This window comes from Bactrocera tryoni, chromosome 5 (assembly GCF_016617805.1).
Source record: "Bactrocera tryoni isolate S06 chromosome 5, CSIRO_BtryS06_freeze2, whole genome shotgun sequence".
NCBI classification, from domain to species: Eukaryota; Metazoa; Arthropoda; class Insecta; order Diptera; family Tephritidae; genus Bactrocera; species Bactrocera tryoni.
Window position 1 is genome coordinate 34669468 of NC_052503.1, and position 24460 is coordinate 34693927.

At 33.0% G+C, this 24460-nt stretch overlaps 1 protein-coding gene across 1 annotated transcript in view; it reads right to left on the minus strand.

Moving 5' to 3' along the window:
• LOC120777308 (calcium-binding protein E63-1) overlaps positions 1-24460 on the minus strand; it is a 123975-nt gene that overhangs the window by 22552 nt on the left and 76963 nt on the right. Inside the window, exon 2 of the mRNA XM_040108547.1 lies at positions 19691-19834. Coding sequence (XP_039964481.1) covers positions 19691-19834 — 144 coding nt within the window. The remainder of the gene's footprint in view (positions 1-19690; positions 19835-24460) is intronic.

Genomic DNA, 24460 nt, shown 5'->3' on the forward strand with positions numbered 1-24460 from the left:
GATAACGAATATTCATTTCATACAGTATTGCCATTCAGTTGTGTTTTCACCAAAAGTGCATTGTATTTATATGTACATATATATAAGTGTATATGTATCTAGTGTGGTAAAAAAAATTCGGTGGAATAAAGTGGTAATACAGTGAAATAATAAACTGTCTATCCGTCTGTCTGTTGAGATATTGATGTTAAATTTATCGTAAGTCCTTTTCTCCCCAAGAAGCTACTAATTCGTTGTTACAGCCGATATTGGACCAATTAAGCACATAGCTGTCATACAAACTGATCGCTCAAAATCAAGTCCTTATATGAAAAAACGTTTTATTTCACAATATATTTTCAAGAAATTTGATATAAATCCTTCTCCAAGGCAGTGCTACAATCTCCGCATAAATTGTTTGGATCGAATCACTACAGCATATAGCTGCCATACAAACTGAACGATCTATAGTAAGGTAAAGATCTTTTTTAAACACCTTTTTTGCTATAAGAAATGCACCTGCAAAGGATAAAGTTGGTATGATGTTTGGGCATAGCTGACATTAACATTTTTTTATTTTGAAAATCTGTACTTTCAAAATGCTAGTACTGTATATCGTTTAGTTACATTTAAGCATTTGAATTTATTACTTCTCATGTAATTAATTTTTATAGCAAAAGTAGCACACTGGCTACGAGATTACTCTGTATTAAGCAAACAAGCGAGCTCATTGCCTTTAATATTCAACAATTCTTGCAACTCCATTGACTGTTGAGACGGTCAATGTTTTATTTATTACGAAAAATTAATCGCAATTTGCTTTTATTTGTGTGATTGCTCCTGTAAGAGTTATCTGGAATCGTTTCGGTTATTGTACTTCACATACATACTATTCATTATACATACATATTGTGAATGAATTGCTTTAACCCATAAAACTCTTGACTTGTGCCTTGGCAAAGAAAGAACATTTTATTATGTTGAAAACTAAATCAGTGAACCATAAATTTTACAACGTGTGAAGGCTTATACAATGATATTAACACAAGAAGTTGTGTTATGAAAATCAAATAGTGAGGGGTATGATTTTTGTGTATCAGCCAAATTAGAAATGTTCGCGTTTAGTTTTCATCACTTTTGATGTATAATACATATTTTAATAATAATACGTTGCTTATCTCTTCATTTGTAGCGTAAATGTCTTTCTTTCAAATATTCTCTTGAAAATAGAGAAAGACAAAAAATTGTTGGTATCCTTAAATATATGTTGTTGTAACTTTGTCAGTTGTTTGTTACACGTGTTATGGGGGCGGAGCGGATGGACACCAAGGGCTTGGAACCCCTTCGATATGGCCACATTCAGGGCTTTAACTATAACTATGTACCAGATCCAATATGGCTGAACCATGTGTGTCACATTCCAGGTTTGCGTATATCAACTATTCTAAGCAGACTCAAGAACGATTATACATGTAATATTCATAAAAAAATTGCGATATATCAAGTATTCTAGCCGATTACTCAAGATTAGCTGTTGTACTGTGTTATATGTTGTCTCCATTTATATCTTTAACCAGTTTTAGTATTAGTTATAAATCTAATTGTAAGAACATCAAAACTCATTTAGTCTATTTTTTTCTGTTTGTGTCAGTACCTAGCTTTTTTAGCCGTCTTTGGTGCTCATATGATCTATAGGTTTAAAAAGTCACTTGGCAAGGGTTCCTTAATCAAGCGCAGAGTCCGAGTAACACTCGGTTTCTGGTTTTATTTAGCACACGAAATTTCTTTTCTTAAGACCCCAATTCTTAGGTACCTGAATGCTATACCTTTTTGGAAAGCTCATTTCACGCGCTAACACGTGTTTGATTGATTGTCGTTTCTTTTAAGTCGTTCATGAGTTATAGATCGCAAACATGGAGCAAAATAAAGAGAAAATACGGCATATTTTACAGTACTACCACGATAAAGGGAAAAATGCATCTCAAGCCACCAATAAAATTTGTGCAGTTTATGGACCCGATACAGTTTCCATGGTTTCAACGTTTTCGTTCTGGTGTAGAGGTGGTCGAAGATGCGCCACGCTCCGGAAGGCCTGTCGTCGAAAATTGTGATAAAATCGCTGAATTGATCGAAAGAGACCGGCATAGTAGCAGCCGTAGCATCGGTCAAGAACTGGCCATGAGTCATCAAAAAATTCATCTCAATTTCAATAAAAAAAAAATTCAATAAAAATACCGCAAGACTTTTTGACAACCCATTATAAGATAATGCGATAAAATTATATGAGGACGCAGCGTTTAGTATGCTTTAATTTAGATTAAATTGCTTAAAAATATATGTATTAAAACATTATATGCAAATTCTATTTAAATTATATCTTTGCATGCGTTTTTCCAAGATAATAGACCAAAATGTAAAATAGTTACAGTTGCATAATCATAAGCCTCACTAGAAGTTACCCAGACTGCTTGCTGCTAATTTCCGGTGCAATTTTTGCAAATTTATAAAATCGTTTCTCTTTGACTCAACGCACACACTCGCTCAACTCACTACCGTCGATTTACTTTAACCAGAGCCACTTGACTTGAAATGAAAAAAATTAAATAAATTGAAGAGGTTTCGTGCTTTTCGGCTATTTCTCTTTGAGGTTTCTATTCTACTTTTCGCTAGCGGATTGTAAGCGGAAGGAAGTACAAGTGGGTTGCTGTAAAAAATTGCACAAAATAAAAGCACGAAGTAAGCACGTTGAAAAACGAAACCTGATTATAGTTACTAACACATAACTTTGCACTCGTGTGGGCGCACTTAGATAACTTAAAGAACATTGCCGGCTAGACAGAGTGAACTGTGAAAGAAATTTGCTGTCAAAGATTACAGAAGCTAAAAAGGTGAAAATGCCTGCCTGTGGCATGTGTGTGGGAATGTGGCTTAGGTAAGGACTTATCTCCAATATCTAGGCTACAAATGTCAACTTCATTTACAGTTACATGTATATAGAATATAGTTATTTCAGTAATTACTAGCAAGTATACTGCCTACTTTTCTACAAATATTTTCACACATATTTTAAGAAATTATACGACTGTTATTTTCTTTATTGTGTTTCTTTTTCTCTTCACTTGCAATTTCAATTAGATTATAAGTATTTCTCTTTGGTGGCAGTACACACATCAAGTTACCATAGTTACTCTACATTTACTACATAAGTACATATGAATGTCTTTAATCAAGTATTTGACTATATAAAGCCATGCGCTAGGAGTGTCTCCTCCACAGTACAACTATTTATCGGCTTTCTCGCTTTATTTTGCCATACTAATATTGTTGGCTTTTGTGAGCATTTTTCTTTATTTTTTCGTGTTTTTATGTACTGGCTTGGGCTCTTTGTTTGGCAACATAAAATTGCTCACATACCGTTATGTGTGCATTTCCTGTTGAAATTGCATTTCGTTGTTTGCGCCACCAACACAAATACCAACGTACACAAAGTGATATACAAAAAGCTTTTACTGGCGAATAACTGCTAACACTGCACACACCATTGAAAGACGCCTAACGGTTTCCGTATGAGACTTTATTTCTCGTACCCCGTTCTTTTCCTTTGGGACCGTGTACGTTCTTCGTTGTATAGTTTACTGCGTTTTCGCTGTATTAATTCCGTTGTTTATTTTCAATTGTGAGCTCAGTGTCTTATCTGACATTTTCGTTTCTCACGCCTTGTTGCACTAATAGCATTTGCATTCAATTCTCACTTGCAGCTTTTCAGTTTAGTGGTCGTGTAACAAGCGATACCGTGGCGTATACGCAACATTATGGCAATACTGGCAGGTGTTGGATTTGCGATTATAACTATATACATATGTGTCCAATATTTTGTAAATGTGTTTGTAATAAAAGATTAAATAAATTTTTCTGTGTACATATATATATTTTTTGTGCTTACCATATAAGTATGTTATATAACTAGAATATACAAGGTGCGTTCCAAAGTAAACAGGAACATGGCCCCTGGTGGCGCCATCTATATGTCGACTGGTGCGTTAGAATCTGCTATCTTTATCGATTGTCCAGTGAGAATTTCATGACATTTCATCGATTGGAAGTGAAGTTATTGCGTTTTAAGTGTCAGTATGTTTATGTTATCGGTGCGAAAATGAGCTTCGAACAAAGAGTCAACATTAAATTTTGTTTTAAAATTGATAAAAATTTTACCGAAACGTTTCAATTGATGAAACAAGTTTATGGCGATGATTGCCTATCCCGTAGCAGAGTGCACGAGTGATTTCAACGTTTTCAAAGTGGTCGTAAGGACATAAATGACGATCAACATGTAGGCCAATCAAAATCAGTGATCACCGGAAATTCCATCGAAACTGTGTGTGAATTCATCAAAAATCAGCCGAAATTATCATTGAAATTCATAGAAATGGAGTTGAACATCTCCAAAACATCGATTTATCGCATTTTGACCGAACATTTGGGTTTACGAAAGGTGTGTGCACGGTTTGTTCCGCACAAATTGACTGACGACCAAAAATTGCTCAGAATCCAACATTCGAAGGACGATTATTTGACCAAAAATCGAATTTTAACCATTAATCACTCCCCGCACGTGTGACTTCTTTCTTTTCGGAAAAATGCATTTGCCCATGAAAGGAAAAAGGCTTGCACCGGCATACTGACGGCCATACCGGCCAACGAGCTAAAACACTTGTTCGGCATGCTTTTGGACCGTGCAAAAAGCTGTATTGAAGCAGAAGGAGACTATTTTGAATAGAATAAATTGGTTTTGCCGAAAAAATCATTTGTTCTGTTTTTGTTTTAAGTCCTGTTTACTTTGGAATGCACCTTGCATTTACTTATTTTACTTTTAAATTTATATACGACTTTTTTCAGTGGAGGCTCATATACTCACTTTTAAAATTTCTGCTTAATATTACTACTCATATACCGTATTTCCCGATCCTTTGATGCTATATGCAATATTTTGACAATTTCTTTGCATTTCTGGTAGAAAATTTCAATTAATGGGTTTGTCTATAGAAATGGTTAAAATTGTGTGTCATTTAGTTCCCCAAGAATCATTGCGTATAACATCTAAGCGGCAAATATTAGGTTGTCAAAAAAGTCTTTCGGTAATTTCGCTAGTTAGCGCTGAAAGCGCGTAGTTCTAGTTTTATTCGTCGCATCGGATCATGCTATACCTTTTTGGAAAGCTCATTTCACGCGCTAACACGTGCTTGATTGATTGTCGTTTCTTTTAAGTCGTTCGTGAGTCATAGCGTCACAAACATGGAGCAAAATAAAGAGAAAATACGGCATATTTTACAGTACTACTACGATAAAGGCAAAAATGCATCTCAAGCCGCCAATAAAATTTGTGCAGTTTATGGACCCGATACAGTTTCCATTTCCACCGCGCAACGATGGTTTCAACGTTTTCGTTCTGGTGTAGAGGTGGTCGAAGATGCGCAAAGCTCCGGAAGGCCTGTCGTCGAAAATTGTGGTAAAATCGCTGAATTGGTCGAAAGAGACCGTTATAGTAGCAGCCGTAGCATCGGTCAAGAGCTGGGCATGAGTCATCAAAAATTCATTTCAATTTCAATAAAAAAAATTCAATAAAAATACCGCAAGACTTTTTTGACAGCCCATTAAAACCCCCCCTTGACGAATGTTTTAGTTAATAACGGATTTAAAAGTGAGTTCCTGTACCCAAATAACTGTAAATTATTCTATCTTTTCCTAGAATTCTATCATTTCTTCGAGTCATACCAAAATTTCTCAATAGAAAGGACGGTCTAAATAAAAATTTCAATAAGTAATTGTATGCCAATGTAATAGACTAAATATTGCTATAATAATAATTCATATCCTTGGTATATATTTTCTATTTTCACTCGAAGGCTTCAGTAAACCATCTACTCCAATTTGCTTCGCGAAACTAGCTTCATTGTTATTGTTACGCAAAATGTAGTTTGTGATAATCTCGGCGTGTGAGAAATTAATTCCATAAAAAATAAATGGTTCTTTGTTTTACCTATAAACATCAAAAAGTGGATATCCAGATCCTCAAAAATCGTCGAAACGTTAAGCTTACTACAAATTTCTTAAAGTGGTTAATATCAATTCCATCCATTTCGCTAGGTTTGTCGAAGGAAAATGTTTCAAAATATTTCTATCTCAGTCTGGCAAAAGCCTGGCAATAGATTAGAAAGTAATAAGATGATTTCATCTGGCCTTCCTCCATATACTTTTGGCAAAGAGCGTCAGACAAAATATTTAGTCTCACCGATTGTGAACCTCATAGGCAATATTCAGTTAAAATATCTGCGTTTGCGGCGATATTGACTTTACTAAAACCTAATAGTTCGGAGGATTTCTTACGGGCCACTCAGGGCCAGAAGCACTTTGCAGTCGCATAAGTTGTGATTGTTGACCTGTATTTCACGAACTAATTGAGGGTCCATAGATCCAGCGCTGGAAAGCAAGAGGACGGCTGGCTTCCAGGCTAATTAAATTCGGGTTTAGGAGCACTCCTTAAGAAGCTCAATGCTTTGCAGTTTCCAGCGATTCTGCTGGGACCGCGCACCCAAGTGAGCCTAGTGCGGAAAAAGTTTGATGCTGTTGCTAATAAGGTCATGCCAGTGTAGCCGTTCAGCTATTGTTGTAAATGCGTGAGTATTACAACCTATAAAATATTTTTTGACTTTCTCGTTCCTTTAATACTTATTATGTAGTTACATGTACATATATTTAAACCGAAATCAACTTTATACACAGATATATCGGTTTATCTCCAAAATTTGAGCCAGCTCAAGTGGCTTTTTTGTATCCAATTACATTGACTAACTGCATTTGGCAACGAACGTAAAGTAGATATTACTATCATTAGCTGCGAACAACTGAGTTTAAGGAGGAGTGCCATAATCTGCATACATATGTATGTACATATATAATGAAATTGTGTACAGCAAATGCAAAGTGGTGCAATTTGCACATATGTACGCAGCCTAACTCGAAACATTAACCTCAAACAGTGTATTTGAATATAACTACGCCTGCACGTGTCGAGGCATAAATAAAATGCACATATTGTACATTATATAGGGTGTTCTTAAAGAGGTTTGTAGTTCATAGTTAATGTATTGGTACTCAGTATACTTGAAGCAAAAAACGGCTTATCTTCAAAAAAAACATTTTTTTAACATAAAAATCAAATATTTTATTAAATTTTTTTTATTATTCCAAAGCTGCATATTTTACTAAGATTTTATAAAAAATTCAAAGGAAAATATTCAAAACTCGGCCATTATGGCGTCATATTCGCAGGCCCTCGGAAAAAGATGCCTTTCTAGATCATTCGTAATAAAAAAAGAAATGCGTGTTTTAATTAAGACTAGGTATTGCACGAAGATTATAATGTGAAAAACGCTAATTTTGTTGAAAGTTTTTTATTAAATTTTTGGAAAAAAAACAACTTCTTAGTTTAATACTTTATAAATTATAACTCTAAGACTTGTGAAATTTCATTAAGATCGGCTTAGCATGTGAGAAATCTTGACAACCGATTTCGAAAGCTCAAAAAAATGTGTTTAAAATTTTAAGTGACTATATAGCTAACCCTGACGGGGCGACTTTTGAAAGTCTATTTTCCCGAAACTGCTACTCTGATCAATTTGAGCAGTTAGAGCAATATTCTAGAGATTTTATATAATTAATTAAGGCAATAAAAAAGAAACGATATTTTGAAGCCGTGAAACCCATGTAACACCTTTTCATACCGCCAATCAATGGCCAAAACCGGATTAATGCTTAAAAATCGCTCTAATTTATTACCAAAAATTTAGTTTTTTGCGAGAAATCTTCTTTGTCTTCTTTATTGACATAGACACTACTTACGCGGTTATAGCCAAAATTACAACAGCGCCCCAGTCGTTCCTCCGTTTTGTTGTTTGGTGCCAATTGGAGATTCCAAGTGCAGCCACTCTACCTGGCCTTTCAAACGGAGTGGAATAAATTTTTTTCATATCTTGTGTGGAGTGCAGAAAATTGTGAGAGATAATTTTATTTCTTTAGATCATCAACTTTTTGTGATCCCCTCAATCAATGCATGTGACGTGATTCCATTAGACAACTTTTTGTTAGCTTCCATTGAAGAGTTGGCACTTAATATTCTACTGAGATACGGCTGGATAAACGCCATGAAACCTTTAAACTAAAAAGCACAATATTACCCAACTAATTTGTTTTCCTGTATATTAGTTGAAATAAAACTTCTTTACTCCTAAAAATGCACCCTTAAACTAGAAGTATATATATATAGTATATATGTATGTATATATCCTTGTATGCATACATTTAGGAGCAACGCCTACTCAGATTCATGCAAGCATAGTATGCAAGTAGGTGCTTTATACATGAACGATTTTGAGAGGATAAAAGCATTCACCAAATCCTTGCACATACAAGCGTATACACATATATCAACACACATATACGGACGCACATACTTGCATGGCTATTCGCGTTTTAACTTAATAAAGCGTATGCGTATAAGTACGTGGATGCGTGTGCGTTATAAAAGCCAGTTTATATAACAGGCTTTTTTGCCACTAAAGTGCTGAAGTGAGTGAATTTAAATATAATTAACAGTGTTATTTTTTAATTTTTATCGTTAAAATCTACAAGAGCAGAGTACAAGCGAAAGTTAATCGTTTCCGTGGTGAAATAGTTGCATAAATTAGAATTACACATAAATTTTAAAGCCGATAAAGTGAAGCTGCTTATATATGAGGGTTGAGGAAGTGTGTTTTTTATGACAACATAATCTTTAAATTAATAATTTGCTGAATAAATATATAGCATTTAAATTTTTGAATGACTTTTATGAAATAATTTCTTCGCGAACGTTTTTTGAAGTTTATTTTAAGGTTACATGGTTTACGGGTTTCAAAAAATTTATTTCTTTTATTGTCTTATTAAATTCTACAATACCTCTAGAATATTGTCATAAATTTTCAAGTGACTAAGTGTGTCGTCTTTAATCGCATTTTTCTTGAAACTGTGAAACTTTTAAAGTCGGTTGGCAAGATTTTTCAAGAACTACTCAATCGATTTTCATGAAATTTTACGTAGGTCTTTGAGATACAATCCTTAAAGCTTTGGTACAAAGATTTTTTTCCGATTACAACTATGTGAATAAAAATGTCGTGAAATTTTGAAAAAATTTCTGCCAAAAATCCAATTTTTTTCCTTCGTCCGAGTTCGAAATTAAGATTCTAACTAAAACACGTATTTTTATACCCTGAACAGGGTATATTAAGTTTGTCACGAAGTTTGTAACACCCAGAAGGAATCGTCGGAGACCCTATAAAGTATATATAAATGATCAGTATGTCGAGCTGAGTCGATTTAGCCATGTCCGTCTGTCTGTCTGTCTGTCCGTCTGTCTGTCTGTCTGTCTGTATATATACAAACTAGTCCCTCAGTTTTTAAGATATCGTTTTGAAATTTTGCTAACGTCATTTTCTCTTCAAGAAGTGGCTCATTTGTCGGAACGGCCGATATCGGACCACTATAACATATAGCTGCCAAACAAACTGAACGATCGGAATCAAATGCTTGTATGGAAAACTTTCACATTTGACAAGATATATTCACGAAATTTGGTATATATTATTTTCTAAAGCAACAATGTAATCTCCGAAGAAATTGATCAGATCGGTTGACTATAGCATATAGCTTCCATACAAACTGAACACATAGTTACTAACAGAAATGCACCTGTGAAGGGTATTTAGCTTCGGTGCAACCGAAGTTAACGTTCCTTGTTTCACTTTAGATTATCGCACCTTTTTTTCCGGGGGGTCACCGGAAATGGCGTCGCAACGGCCGAGTTTAAAATACTTTTTTTTCCAAAAATGTCAGAATTTCTTTGTTAATGGTGTTTGTAATGTTTGCAACGATAAAAAAATTTTTAAGATATTACATTTTTTTTATATGAGAAAAAAAATTTTGAAAGAAGGTGGCTTTTACACGAGGAAACCCATGTAACCCCTTAAGTATAATGTGTATGCGTAAAAATCACTATGAAATAGAATGAGCCTGCAATCCATAGTTTGAAAGCGAGCGAGTAGATTGGTCGATAGATTAACCATCGATCCACAAAAAAATATTACCCATAAAAAATCTTTCAAAAAATTATGATGAACCATTATTTTCATAGTATTTGAGTATTTTTATGTTTACTACATCAAATTTGAACGCGTTGAACAGAATAACAATCATTAATTGAATGCGGCTTGTTAGTGACGCAATGATATCGAGTATTGACTGTATTTACAACTAGCAGTTCACGCAATTACGCCTAGTTAAATTAAAGTAAATTGAAAAATCTATACTGTTTATATAAAAATTGTGACGCAATCAAATACTCGTACGCAATAACGAAGTTCAAAGCGAAAATTAAATTTTCACGCTTTCACACTTCGCCATAAATATGCGTCACACAGCTGACGACGTTTACGCTGCCACAACAGGCAACAGGCCACTAGCATGGCATAGCAGCTTTTGCAAATTGCCAAGGATAAATGCGATTATAGCTGTTCGAAATTTGTACTGCGACACAAGCGTGGCAATAAAGAAAACGCAACGCAACACAACGCAAAGTGGCGCATGCCATACAAACATATGTATGTGTGTTTATATTTTAGTGATGTAGACGCGTGCAACTTCAAATGACGTAATCGTGGCAGCGCAAAGAACACTAACATGCGTGTCCACTTCGGCTTTAAATTTTAATTTATATTAAAGTTTAAATTGTTAAAATATTTCTTAGAATCAAATTAACATGTGCATAAATTGTAATTTCGAAAACCTATTTTGATTTTCTAAAAATATAGTAAAAAGTATGAATGAGCAAGTAAGGAGGGGCTAAGTTCGGGTGTAATCAAATAGAACTTTATATTAATTATCGGCTTTGTTATCAACCCGATTTTATTTATTTTTGCCAGTATCACATACAATTAACATATCACTTACTAAAAAAATGTTCCCTGCGTTTCATATAGTACCTCACATACAATTACCAATCATATGGAAAATCCTAGTTATGTGGCGGCTAATTCAAGTTTTCGCTCAAATTTTATTCATTTTAGGCACAAAGATACACTGTTATGAGTAAAATATACTCCCTCATTTTCGTTGAGATAACTCACATATTGGCATATATTATTATGCGGTACAAAGTCACACGGAAGTTCGAAAATCTTTATACTTGTATTAGGTTTATGGGGCCTGGGGTATTGACCAGATTTAGCCCATTTTTGACACGCACACATACCATTGTCAGGAAAAAATTCTCTCTGAAATGCAATTATATATCCTATACATTCACCGATATTTACAGTCTAAAGTCTACTATAGATTCTGGGGTCCACATATTCGGTACCTTGAGGCTTGAATAGATTTGGTTGAATTTAGACAATTTTTGGTCACAAGATGGCATATTCTAAAGACATTATTCGCGTAAAGTTTTTTCTCGTTATATTAATTGCTTTTTGATTTGTACTTTCGAAAGGAAAAAATAGATGGAATTTAATATTGTGTTATATGCGAAGTAGGCGTGCTGGGGTCCAATTTCACCCATTTTCATACTGTAACATAAAAATGCGAAAGTAATGTAACGTGCCAAATTTGGCATTTCAACTTTTCTTGTCATACTGAATTGAATGATTATATGAGCAATTTATGCAATCCGACATATTCAAATTAAGAAACTATTTTCCAATAAATCGAAAAGCTCTATTTTAGCGGTCAACACATTTGCGATCCAAATTGATATACCAATTGTAGCTATCTCTAAACTTTCGATGACTTTTTTACACATCGATTTATCTTTTGATTAAAAATAGGTTTCTGTACTTTGCTTTTCATTGTCTCTAAATTTTTTCCAGTTAACGCTTTTGTGAAGTCTTAGTCTTGATGACACAGCGAATATTTGATTGTTTTTTCTTTTTTCAAGATGACCGAGATAATTTATCTTATGTACATCCCTGAATATAACATGATGACTTTTCTAACCGATTGTCCGAAAACTGGAACAGGTACAAATGACTTTGAAGTTAAGGTCTTACAACAAAGCATTTGGATACAATTCTAATAGAACGCTCTATTTAAAAACTTTCTGCCTGGTATGTGAATCATTTAATGCTAAAAAATTGTATGGATTGCTCCAGATATATTGGTACTAAATCAATTGTTTTAAAAGAATATTGTTGAGAATTCTGTGTAATGGTCTTTGATATGTTAATTTGCCCTCACTTAAAAATGTAGTCGTAAGACTATAATCAATAAATAAGCGATTTGTAAAGAAATACGTTGATCTCAAATGCTTCAGCAGCGAATATCTGTCTATTTATTTACTTCGTTGGCGTGAATAAGGATATTTTTTAAACTCAGAAGTTCAACAAAGCGTAATTATTTACGTTATGAGTGCGTAATGCTATATTTATAAGCATATAATATAAACAATCATACAAATCCTTTCCAAGAATATAAATAAATATGAAATTCGCACCAAGAATTCACTCATATTTATATCTGCCTATACATAATTCTGCAATTTAATATAGAATAACAAACGTCTTTTAACACTTGAGTGGCGATTGACCCCGAACGTGCTGGGAATACGATTTCAAGGAGGATGATTTTCTGTCAAAGCGGGCACATGTGCTAAGACTATAAATCGCTGTATGTTGTGATGTGTATATATAAAAACACATATACGCGTATAGAAAAAGAGAAAGGAACACTCATATAATACTCATATATTATGTTGTATATAAATATAGAGATACACATAAATATAAAAATTTCTTGCGTATTAAATTAAGGATTATTTTATGAATTACTCCAATTATTGCATATTTTCAATGCATTGCACTGACACAAACATTATGAACTATTTAAATTCATGGTGTCGCGAGAAAGAGAAAGTAATAGACTGCTGATAAAAGTATTTGCTATAATTCGCTTGCTTTATAATGCAATAAATTGTTCTTGAAATAGTGCCTTCAAATTATAAGTCCGATATATATGTAATATAAAAACCTCCACTTACTTTAAAATTCCCACCATCACAACGTTTAATAAATGAAATATTTGAACAATTTATAGTAAGTCAATATAAACAGCTACATATTTGAGCAAATATTGATATTACCACACACTTTATACTACTACCTCTACTACTAATAAATATATTATCATCTGTACTATCATCTGTATATTAGAGCGCCCATAATATATCTCGTTGATTTTTTTGCAAACTCTGAAACCTCAAATCTTTGCTCTAAAAAAAAGATCCCATGTAAATAAACATTTTATTTTAAATTTAAATCGTGCGCAAACATTTTACCTTTAACATATATTTAACAAGCTATTTTTAGATATTTTGTTATCAATTTTTTTTTTTCTCCAAGACAAATAAACTCAAAATTTTGAAAAATTCATATTTTAATACAAAATTTTTAATAACTTTCTGAAAAACATTCCTTTCAGCAATATGTAGTTAGAGTTATGCATCAATTGTACTATATTCAATATGGAATATGTAAATCACTTGTAACTGCGTATTTAACATTACAGCAGAGAATTTTGTTAGAATAACACTTTTTGAAATTTGAAAGTTTACTTTATTAAAGCAAAATGTTGCAAAATTCCATGTTATAAACAGTTAGTGATTTAAGCAAGGTATATATTGCTATTAAAGAGCTCGTTCATATTGTATACTATTTTCTATGGCAAAAAATCAAACCTCAGAGGATGATTGCGAAAAAATCATCTTTTTAACTAACGAACACTCTAATATACATATAAGCACATTTTTGACTTTGTATGCAAGGTCTATTGCTTCAACGCCTACAAAGTTTGAATATCTTCAAAGCAAATTAACACATAAAAGACTTTTCCGACTGCTTTGCCACTAGTTCAATTGACCATGCGCTCAATTTAATTACAAATTTACATACAAGCAAATATTCTATGAATATTCGTTCGGGACATCGTCAAACTTTATTTTTTGTGTTAGTACATAAAAGGAAATTGATTGTAGCCCCTGGATAATTTAACTTTCATACTTATTTAAACAACTTTTACACCGGCATTGAATTACCTTCGGTTGAAGTGATGAACTGATTGCTATAGAGTAGCCATCTTAAAGTCACAGTGGATTTAATGGCATTAAATTAGGCAAAATAATAAAAGTGTTTGATTGTGAATTCAAAAAATCAAAAAGCAGAATAAGCATTCCAAAAAGACATTGATGGAAAATTAAAAATATATACAAATATTATATATGTTCAAAGATTCTAGCGTTACAGATATTTTGTCAAATAAAAAATTTGATTTTGATCGTTCAGCTTATATAGCAGCTATATGCTATATCTACGGTTCCGACAAACGAGCAGCTTTTTGGCAAGAAAAAGACTTATGCCAAATTTTAGATCGTTAACACAAAAGCTGAACATTTTTATATATATTTATTTTAGAGGGTCTCACCTTGGTGTTAAAAATCTTGTGGCATACTTCAGGGCATACAAAATTTTAAGTTTCTTCAATAACATTTATTATAAATAAATACACAACTCCTGTCAGCTTCAAATCACTACTTTAATTTTTGTCTTCCTTTCGCTTCCTTCATAATTTTATCGATACATATTAAAGCACCAAATATTTAATAATAATAATATATTTATGTCTCGGTATACCGCCTTATGTTTGAACATCGGTGTTAATGCTGTCACTTAACCTTAAAACAGTCAGATGTCAACAACAGTCATTTTTCTATGCTGGCACTTTACTTGTTGAACGATGTTTATACGTACATACATACATATATACACATATCAACAAGCATGTACATGCCACATGTCTGTACGTTCTAAATATTTTCACCGATGGTATTCAATTTCCACATGCATCTTGCTTGACAGACATTCTAAAGGAGAAAAATTACTGCCAATCGAAAGGTTATGGAGCGAGTGAATAAGAAGATGCAATTTATAAGTCAATCAACTGGAAAATATTGGTGGCAATACAAATAAAAAAATATATAAAAAAGTTTATACGTCCAGATATGCAGTGCTTTTAAATTTATGTACAGAAGAAAACTATTCCAGAAGAGTTTTATACTTTTTGTCTTAAAAATACTAAAAGAGCTCTTTGCCGTATTGGACTCATTCATATACTTTAGTGCTCATAACAATAAAAAGAAATTATCAAAATTTGTTATTAGCTAGGTTTTTGTTTTCAATATATTTTTCTTGCTTCAGTATTTATAATATTTATTATAATCTTTAAAACGGGAAAATTTTGAAATTGTTGTCAATAAATCTTAACTCTTGAAAGATTCATTTCCGCCATTTTCGCTTTCTCCTTCACCATGTTATAAAGTGAAACGCAAATTGTTTTGCCATTTTAGCCTTTGTGCATGAAAACTTCGCCGCGGGCGATAATTAGTCGTTGAGTTTGTGAGGTTAAAACATTGCAGCATCTGCTGCCGACATTGCTGTGGTAAACGCATTACTGCCACGTGGTTAAGAGTTAAAAAGTTCAGTTCTAATTTAGGCATATTTACTTTACATAAATTTGAAGCAATACATGGCGTATGAGTAACGTGCAAGTGCTTATTATAAATACATACGTAAAACATTGAAGTCAAATTCCGCTTAATCGTAATAAATATTAAAAGTATACAATGAAGTCTTGCAATTGTTTAGCAAATAAGCATTGCAGTAGTGATTTTTCTTATATACTCACACTCGCTATCTTTAACCTATGTTGAAGGCATGAAAAGATGCACTTGGATAACATTAAAAAAAAAGGAAAAATAAATCAACGAAAATGAACGCCTTAAAGGAGTATATTATGTTTCATACAGAGACAACTTAGAACCCTTAGATAGGTTTTTCAAAAAGTGTTAATGTAAGTTTTAAGTGCGCAATTTAGTGAGTTTTGGAAGCTAACGGTTAAGTCGCCGGTTAGTTACCCAATACCGCTACCAGAGAATTCTGTTAAAGTTTCAATGAGTTTTTTAAGGCTAAATTGACATTTTTAACCGGAACTCTTGTGTACGCGTGATCGTTCAACCCTTTCTTATGCAAACGCTGTATGAGTTGCGCTGTGTGTAGTCATGATTTTCTGGGTAGTAAAAATGACAACCTACTTATTATAGTTGTTTTAATATTAACTGCATTTGTTTTAGAAATTTAACTGTTTATATTGAATATCTATTGACGAATTCTTAGTAGACCAATGAGGTGTGATAAATAGAATTGAATTAGTAGTGTTTGCAAGACAAAATTAAATAGGCAAGTTTTGGATTGCTAAACAATTGAATTAATTTGTAAAAAAAAGTCAGCAAATCATACCCAATCTTTATCTATATTTAAAAATAATTAAATTACTGACATATTTTTTTCCTAATCTGTTATAATAATACATTGGTTTCGAAATGCCTTTAGTATTTAAGACTTCTTACCCACTATGTTCGGTTAGGTTAAAGGCCAATAAGCCACATATAGACCAGTTTTGGTCCTTTGCGATAGCAGATGAAGTTCAGTTTCTAGGTTCAAGAGCAGTAGTCACTCTTTAGCATGACTCACTATTTATACCTCCTCCAGTGTATAACACCCCATATGCTTACAACGTAGTATTCTTACACAGTAAATATATGATTTAACACACTAAACATGAAAAAAAATGTATTGTTAGAGACGAATTTATAATTATATTTTAATTTTGGTATTAGAGCAACAAAAAGCCATCAAAATTATCTCTAGTGACAGCAATTGCTGAACATGTAATCAACATAAGGTATATGAAAGTAACTTAAACGAAATCCATTTAACTAAACTAAATACAATGACACTTATCACAGTCAAGGATTTTACCTTAACAACTCGTTATTATTATTGCTGTCATTTAAATCTGACACAAAAGTTATGTGGGCACGCAAAGTGTTTAAAATAATAGAAAAGAGCAATTATCATAAAATTAGATTTTATTGCAACACGCAACTTTTAATGAAGCTAACCAAGCATTATCTAATAAAGTATAACCAAATTCGTAGCATACCTTTTAGAGCGAGGTACATGAAGTAGTATGCATATAGTATATAGGCATGTATGTGCATTACATGTAATTGTCGTTAACAAGCAAACAACACTTATAATTATTCATAAACTTTTCACAAAATGTTGTCAAATGCTTTTAAATAAATAGTTTGCTTGAATTTATGAATCTTGGCTGCAAGTGTGTGATTCCAAGTTGCAGAGGTAATAAGTATGTAACGTATGTGTGTAGTATGCTGATATTTATGTGAACTTGAACGCTGGGCACTCATAAATTTGCAAAACTGTCAACCACAAAAAGTTAAATGCAAACAAATTGCATCATAAAATCTGTAGCACCCAGTGAGTAAGATAAAATGGCGTGAGAATACGATTACCAAGAAGGAATCTGAAAGTGACAGTGAAGGGTACAGCTCCACCATAGAAGAAAAGCATATAAGTATGTGAATGTATACTTATGTACAGTGCGCCCTTTAACACCTCGTTAACTACTTCGTGGGGGATTGAAATGCTTGGTAGTGTTATACTTATAAGATTTTGTGTAAACTGATAGTTAGTGCCATTGGTTATATGACTCAAGTAGTTTGTAAAAACTTCTCCTTCTTTAAGAGCAATTGATTATATGAACATTTAGTCTTATTTTTATGGCAAGAGTATGTACAAGAAAAAATTTGGGAATTTTTAAATTTATTTTTGAACGATATTAGCTACCAATGTGTTTATTGATATTAAAAATCGAAAAAATATTTACAAGTTTAAACACGTGGATTCATTCGAAATGCTGCGACCTCTTTGAGTTGAAAGACGCGTTATGTACTCTATAATATTTAAAGACTTTATAATGAAATGATTTCGGAAAAAACATATTTTACATTTTCATGATTTTTTAAATAGTAAAAAAAATTTATATTCGCCAATATTAAGATGATTGAAGAAAAGAGCAATAAATTTAAACTGAGTTCAATAATTTGACCACATTTTGATCCACTATTCATCTGTAACGGCCTATGTAACCAACATTAATATGTTAAGAGATTCCATTCAAAAATATTTGGACAATAAAGGGTTCATAAAGGTACATTAGAATTGGTAAAAAAATTTTTTTAAGATTTTTGAAATTATTACCACGAAGAAAGAAGTAGTAGTCAGCAGAAGGAATAGCGATGAAATATCATGTCTTACGTCAAATGTTCTATTAGCACAGGTTAAAAATGAAAGCCATGCAAGCATATTTAGTGCAAACCTTCAGCACGCTTTTAAGTCTAATGAGTATCTATTGTCCGTTAGAATCTCAAATTGACTGTTTTCAAATAGCTTGTTATGCTTTTATTACTTTAACATCGTATTTGTTGTACATTACATAAACATGTTTTTTTTTTGTAACTGCCACGTTTTCACATTTTTATTTTGCCAATTTTATTATGTATTATTGCATCTGCAGAATCTTTGCGAATGATGGAAAAGACTTACAGTGATTTAGTTTTATCAAACACACAAGTCCGCGAGTGCTAGAAAGCCTTCAAAGACGGTCGAGAGATCGTTGAAGATATGCCTCGTTCTGGACGACTTTCGACCTCTTCAACTGATGAAAATATTAAAAAAGTGAAGGATATGGTGGTTGAAAATCGGCAAGTGTTAAAGAGATGGCAAGAGATCTCGACATCTTTCGCGCGTCCGTTCGAATGATTTTGTTGGATATTTTGGGTATGAAACGCATTCTTGCTCGACTCGTCCCGAAAAAGCTGAACTTTTTTCAAAAAGAGTACCGTCAACAGGTCTCTTTGGACATTTGATCGTGCGAATTCCGATCCCTACATACTATAGAGAGGCATTATACGACTGCTGACGAGACTTGGGCTTTTGAGTCTTGTCATGCAAACAAGTCAACAATGATCGGAATGGAGGGAAAAAACTGAGCCGAAACCAAAAAACAATCGCCAGCGACCAGCCGTTCAAAAATAAGGTGATGCTCCATTGTTGTTTCTCAATATTCGTGGTTTGCCGCTCCGTGTGAACCCGTTTTCAGTCGATCAATGAGATAAAATAAAATTCACTGAAGAAGTTGAAGTTGCTTATGAAAAGTGTTTCGAGGACTGTAAAACTCGTTCATGGAGATTAATTTGAAAGCGACAAAGTAAATATTGATGAATAAGTAAAGATTTGGCGTTTTATTTACAATTCCCGGATACTTTTTAGTCACAATGTATTTGTTATAAAAATTGCATAAATTTGCGAACAGTTTTAGGTATCCCTCGTCTGATTTTGTTTTAGTTTATTTCACATGTCGACCAAGTATATTAGTAGAAAAATGTTGTTCCTTATTTTATTTAGTATATTTATACACACAACAGACTTTTTTCCACTAATCGTTTTTGCATTTTCTTCGTATACATATTTATTCGTTTACGAAGCATTACAATGCTCCAATGAGAATTGTTTGCTCCTTCAAGTTCTACCGTTTTTTTATACATTAGAAATCTAGTATATGATGAACTTTGAACGAATTTTCATAAGACATTTTAATGCAAACGTCTTTCGCTATATTGCATTAAATTCGAAAGGTAATTTTGTATACTCACCAGAATGGCTTGCCTCGCGTATGAGATCGTGTATGATTTCGTCTCGCACATTTATGCCAAGATTTTTCAACATAAACTGCAGCTCATTTGCTGTGACACGCCCATCACGATTTCTGTCTAAGAGATCGAATGCAGTTCGCAAATCTGCAGAAAAAAGAGAATAATATAGGTTTTATTGTAATAATAAAACAAAAGAATTTATTAAAATAAGTAAATAAATGATACAATAATATCCAAAAATAGTGTTTAGAGCGAGCTCTATAAAACTTGATGAAAATGTAAAACAGAATTCAATTTTTTTGGCTTTAAGAATTTCTTTACATGGAAAAATGCTCTTTTTGTTCGCAAACAAGAAAAAAATATAACAAACTGAATACCAAACAAGTAAGGAAGGGCTAAGTTCAGGTGTCACCGAACATTTGATACTCTCGCATGGTAAAGTGATAATCGAGATTTCATAATACGTCATTTACATATTTTTCAAATACCGTATTTTTGTAAAGTTTTATTCCGCTATCATCATTGGTTCCTAATGTTTATACTCGTATTATACAGAGAAGGCATCAGATGGAATTCAAAAAAGCTTTATATTGGAAGAAGGCGTGGTTGCGAACCGATTTCACTCATATTTCGTACATGTCATCAGGGTGTTAAGAAACTATTATATACCGAATTTCATTGAAATCGGTCTAGTAGCTCCTGAGATATGGTTCTTGGTCCATAAGTGGGCGGCGCCACGCCCATTTTCAATTTTTAAAAAAAGCCTGGGTGCAGCTTCCTTCTGCCACTTCTTCCGTAAAATTTTGTTTCTGACGTTTTTTGTTAGTCGGTTAACGCACTTTTAGTGATTTTCAACATAACCTTTGTATGGGAGGTGGGCGTGGTTATTATCCGATTTCTTCCATTTTTAAACTGTATATGGAAATGCTTGAAGAAAACGACTTTGTAGACTTTGGTTGACATAGCTATAGTAGTTTCCGAGATATGTACAAAAAACTGAGTAGGGGGCAGGGCCACGCCCACTTTTCCAAAAACATTATGGCCAAATATGTCCCTCCCTAATGCGATCCTTTGTGCCAAATTTCACTTTAATATCTTTATTTATGGCTTAGTTATGACACTTACGTGTACCAAGTTTCATCATGATATCTCAATTTTTACTCAAGTTACAGCTTGCACGGACGGACGAACGGACAGACGGACGGACGGACAGACAGACATCCGGATTTTGACTCTACTCGTCGCCCTGATCACTTTGGTATATATAACCCTATATCTGACTCTTTTAGTTCTAGGACTTACAAACAACCGTTATGTGAACAAAACTATAATACTCTCGTTAGCAACATTGTTGCGAGAGTATAAAAAGGGACGGGAGACGTAGTTTTCCTTTCTGATAATTATTTAGAAGACAATTACATTTAAGTACGTTTTAAAAACACTTATTTTATGAAAAAATATCTCAATGAAGCAAAAGCATTTATACTTGCAAGCATACATACTTGACAAGATTTGTGGGATACACTTATTAATAATAATTACAATAAATTAAAATTAGAATCATCCGTACTTATTAGTAAGTTTGTCTATAATCTCCATATATCGCAGTTCTGTACCATTTGAAACGATAAAGGGGTATTCTGGTTTGGAATAATGGATAAATGGAATGGATAAAAAAAAAATCAAAAATTATTTTGATTATCCATTTTTTACATCCTTTTTATTGATATTCTAAGAATACAAAACATAAATAATAAAAGAAAAAAATTAAATTTTAAAAAACTGCAGGTCGGCGAAATAGAGACTGATGAAACAAAAGCTTGTCCTGGTGTGCAGGATATAAAACCTTTCCGTGACCTAAAATGAAAATGTATGTAAATTCCGTGAAGAGTAAAAGTGTAGTTATCGCACTACGAAACGTTTTTGAAAAAAAAAAGTTTTTTTTTTATAATACAAAATGGTGAAGGTTTGAAAAAAAGGTTTCGTATTTGCCCTGTTTTTTTGTGGTTCGGAATTAAAAAAAAATCTTTCGAAAGCTCTTCGTAGTGCGATACTATAATGTATAAAAAAGCTCTGCATAAAATTTCATATGAAGCGGTTGAGTAGAACTTGAGATATTATGCACACCGTTTCTAGAAAAGTAGTTATGAGAAAAACGAGTTTAAAGTTTGAAAACTAGTCGCGCGCAGTCGGAGTCGGAGTCATTAAATGAGCTTAAACTCGGAAAATAATTTGAATTTCTCTTAGGATCATTTTCTTGAAGGGTTATACTATAAAAATATGCAAAAAAAAATCTATTTTTTCGAATTTATAATTTTCTGTCATTTTGACCTGATCCTACTCCGAAAATAAAAGTACGTATATTAGTCAACCCACATTTAAAGAACCGAGAAGTCCAAAGGCCGTAATTAATGTTGAAAACTAAATATAGAAGCCCTTTGGATACGGTTTGAAGGTACATTTTTTTACTAAAATTGGGGCTTTCCATTTAATAACTAGTTGTATGGCATTTATTTGAAACGATTAGCTACTAAAATATAATTTATTCAGGTTCCAGAGATGAACAAAAATTATAGCTAGTATATTTCATAAACATACATCATAATTTTTTTCAATATACTATCTTAAAGTGTGTAATTTTTAGTAAGCAATTAAAAAATGTATCTTAGTAGGTACATATAGGCATTTCCACAGCAATTATGCCTTACTATAATATGAAATAACCATTTAGCTTTGAAATTGAACTATAAAATATAACACTTAAGAAAATATATCAAGCGTTAAAGAGACTTCGACAAAAGCAGTTTGTTTTTATTATTCAAGCCATGTACACGTGCGTTGCTGCGAAAGTTTGTGAGATAAAACTCAACAGAGCGTATACGTAACATCGGAATTGTGCAATAGAAATGTGGCTAGTTGGAATTCATTCTTTGCATGCATGCATACACTCATAGAATATATGTATGCATACCTTAATATTTCCCAACAAATATGAAAATAATTCCACAAATTCATGGTATCACACACACACACACATGCATACATGCAATTAACTTGTGCCGGTCAAAGTGCGAAGTGTTGAAAATGCTCCCAAAGTTTCGTTCTATTGTGCTTGGTTGTGTGTCGATATGCATTCTCATAACTTTATAGTCTGCATTACCAGCTTTTGCTTATAATTTATACATTTTACCGTTAACTATTTACCAGCTGGCATTTCGCGTCAAATTTGGGTCCATGCAGCAAGCATTTGAGTGAGTTCATTGCACACATTCAAGTTATTAGTATGAGCATTGTTTTATTGTAGTCTCACGCGAATGTTTTGGGCAATGTTGCTTTAGCCATGTTAATTGCATGCAAATTGTTTTGTTTTGTATATTTATTTATGCTGAACTATGTTTTTATATGCCAGTCGCGCCGGCATTTCCACTTCTAATACATCACTTTCCTTTATTTTATTATTTCGGCATTTCGAACTGGAATGTTTCCGCTGCGTTGCGAACTTTTTGGTCTACTGCGTAAAACTTCAATTTGTGGACCGCTTGGTTATTACATTTTTCCGCTACGCATTTATTGCCATTTTATTATTTCACAATTCTTCATGTGACTTACGACGAATGCGATTTGTCGCAGGTTAAAGGGCAACTACTTTTAGTAGACCGATTAAAGTTAGGGTCAAGGACATAGACTTGTGGATAAGAAATGAGAATAAAGTTTCTTGAGTATTTACTGTATTAAGCTGTAACTCTTAAGTGTTTATTAAGTAGTTTAGTTTAGGTAGTGGTTATATGTAGATATGTATATCTGGTATTAAAGGTACTAAAATTTATGTGCACAATGTTTTTTGAGTATGAGGAACTGCAGTTCTTTTCAGTATTCATGTTCGGTTATAGCAAATTTACAAGATTTGAAATTCCAAACTTTCCAACGGTGTTCTCTAATTTTAAATGAAAAACTGTAGTCTAATAGATTCAAATCTGGACTTCCAAATGGCCAGTTAATAGCGGCTTTGACGCCAAGAATACATATATGTATATTTTAAGGCATTGCTGGGTGGTTTTTGTCTTGTGTGCTCGAGTAGAATATTTCTGAAAGACCCAATGCTATTCAACGAGGACATTATTGCTTATTTACCACGCCTTCTAAGACATACTGCTGACACATTTCTATTCCAGATTTAATCCATTTTCCATAGAAGTGAGTGATGTAACGCCTTTACAGGAGACTATAAACCGAACCGTTAACTATTACAGCAGCCAGATGGTGACCACGTAGAATTCTAGGCATTTTTTTGCATCTTAGAAAGTGGGTAAATTTTGTCGTTTTGCTTATTAAAAAATTTTCTATAGAAAAAATTTGTTCTTCTATATTAAGTATACTTTCATGACCGTTGATCGCGCGCCACTGAAGAAATCGCTTGCCTCTCTTGTATCGAATTTGTTGCAAGCGCGTCCTCAGACCAGTTGACCGACGGTAGGTTTTTACGTGCGTTAACTTCAAATAAGTCTTGGCATTGATCAGTTTGATATATTCGTTTCCTTTGACATAATTTTCTGTTTAGAAAACTTTTCTCTTTGTCAAGATATTCTCAAGAAATTTGGCATGAATATAATTATTGGCTAAAGCAAAGATAAAATTTCGAACAAATATTTTAGATTGAAGCACTTTTATGGAAACTTTTTTGTTTGTGAAGGGTATTCTAACTTCAGTGTAACCTAAGTTAACATATTTTCTTATTTTATACTCTTTCTAACTAATTTTTACTGTTTTACG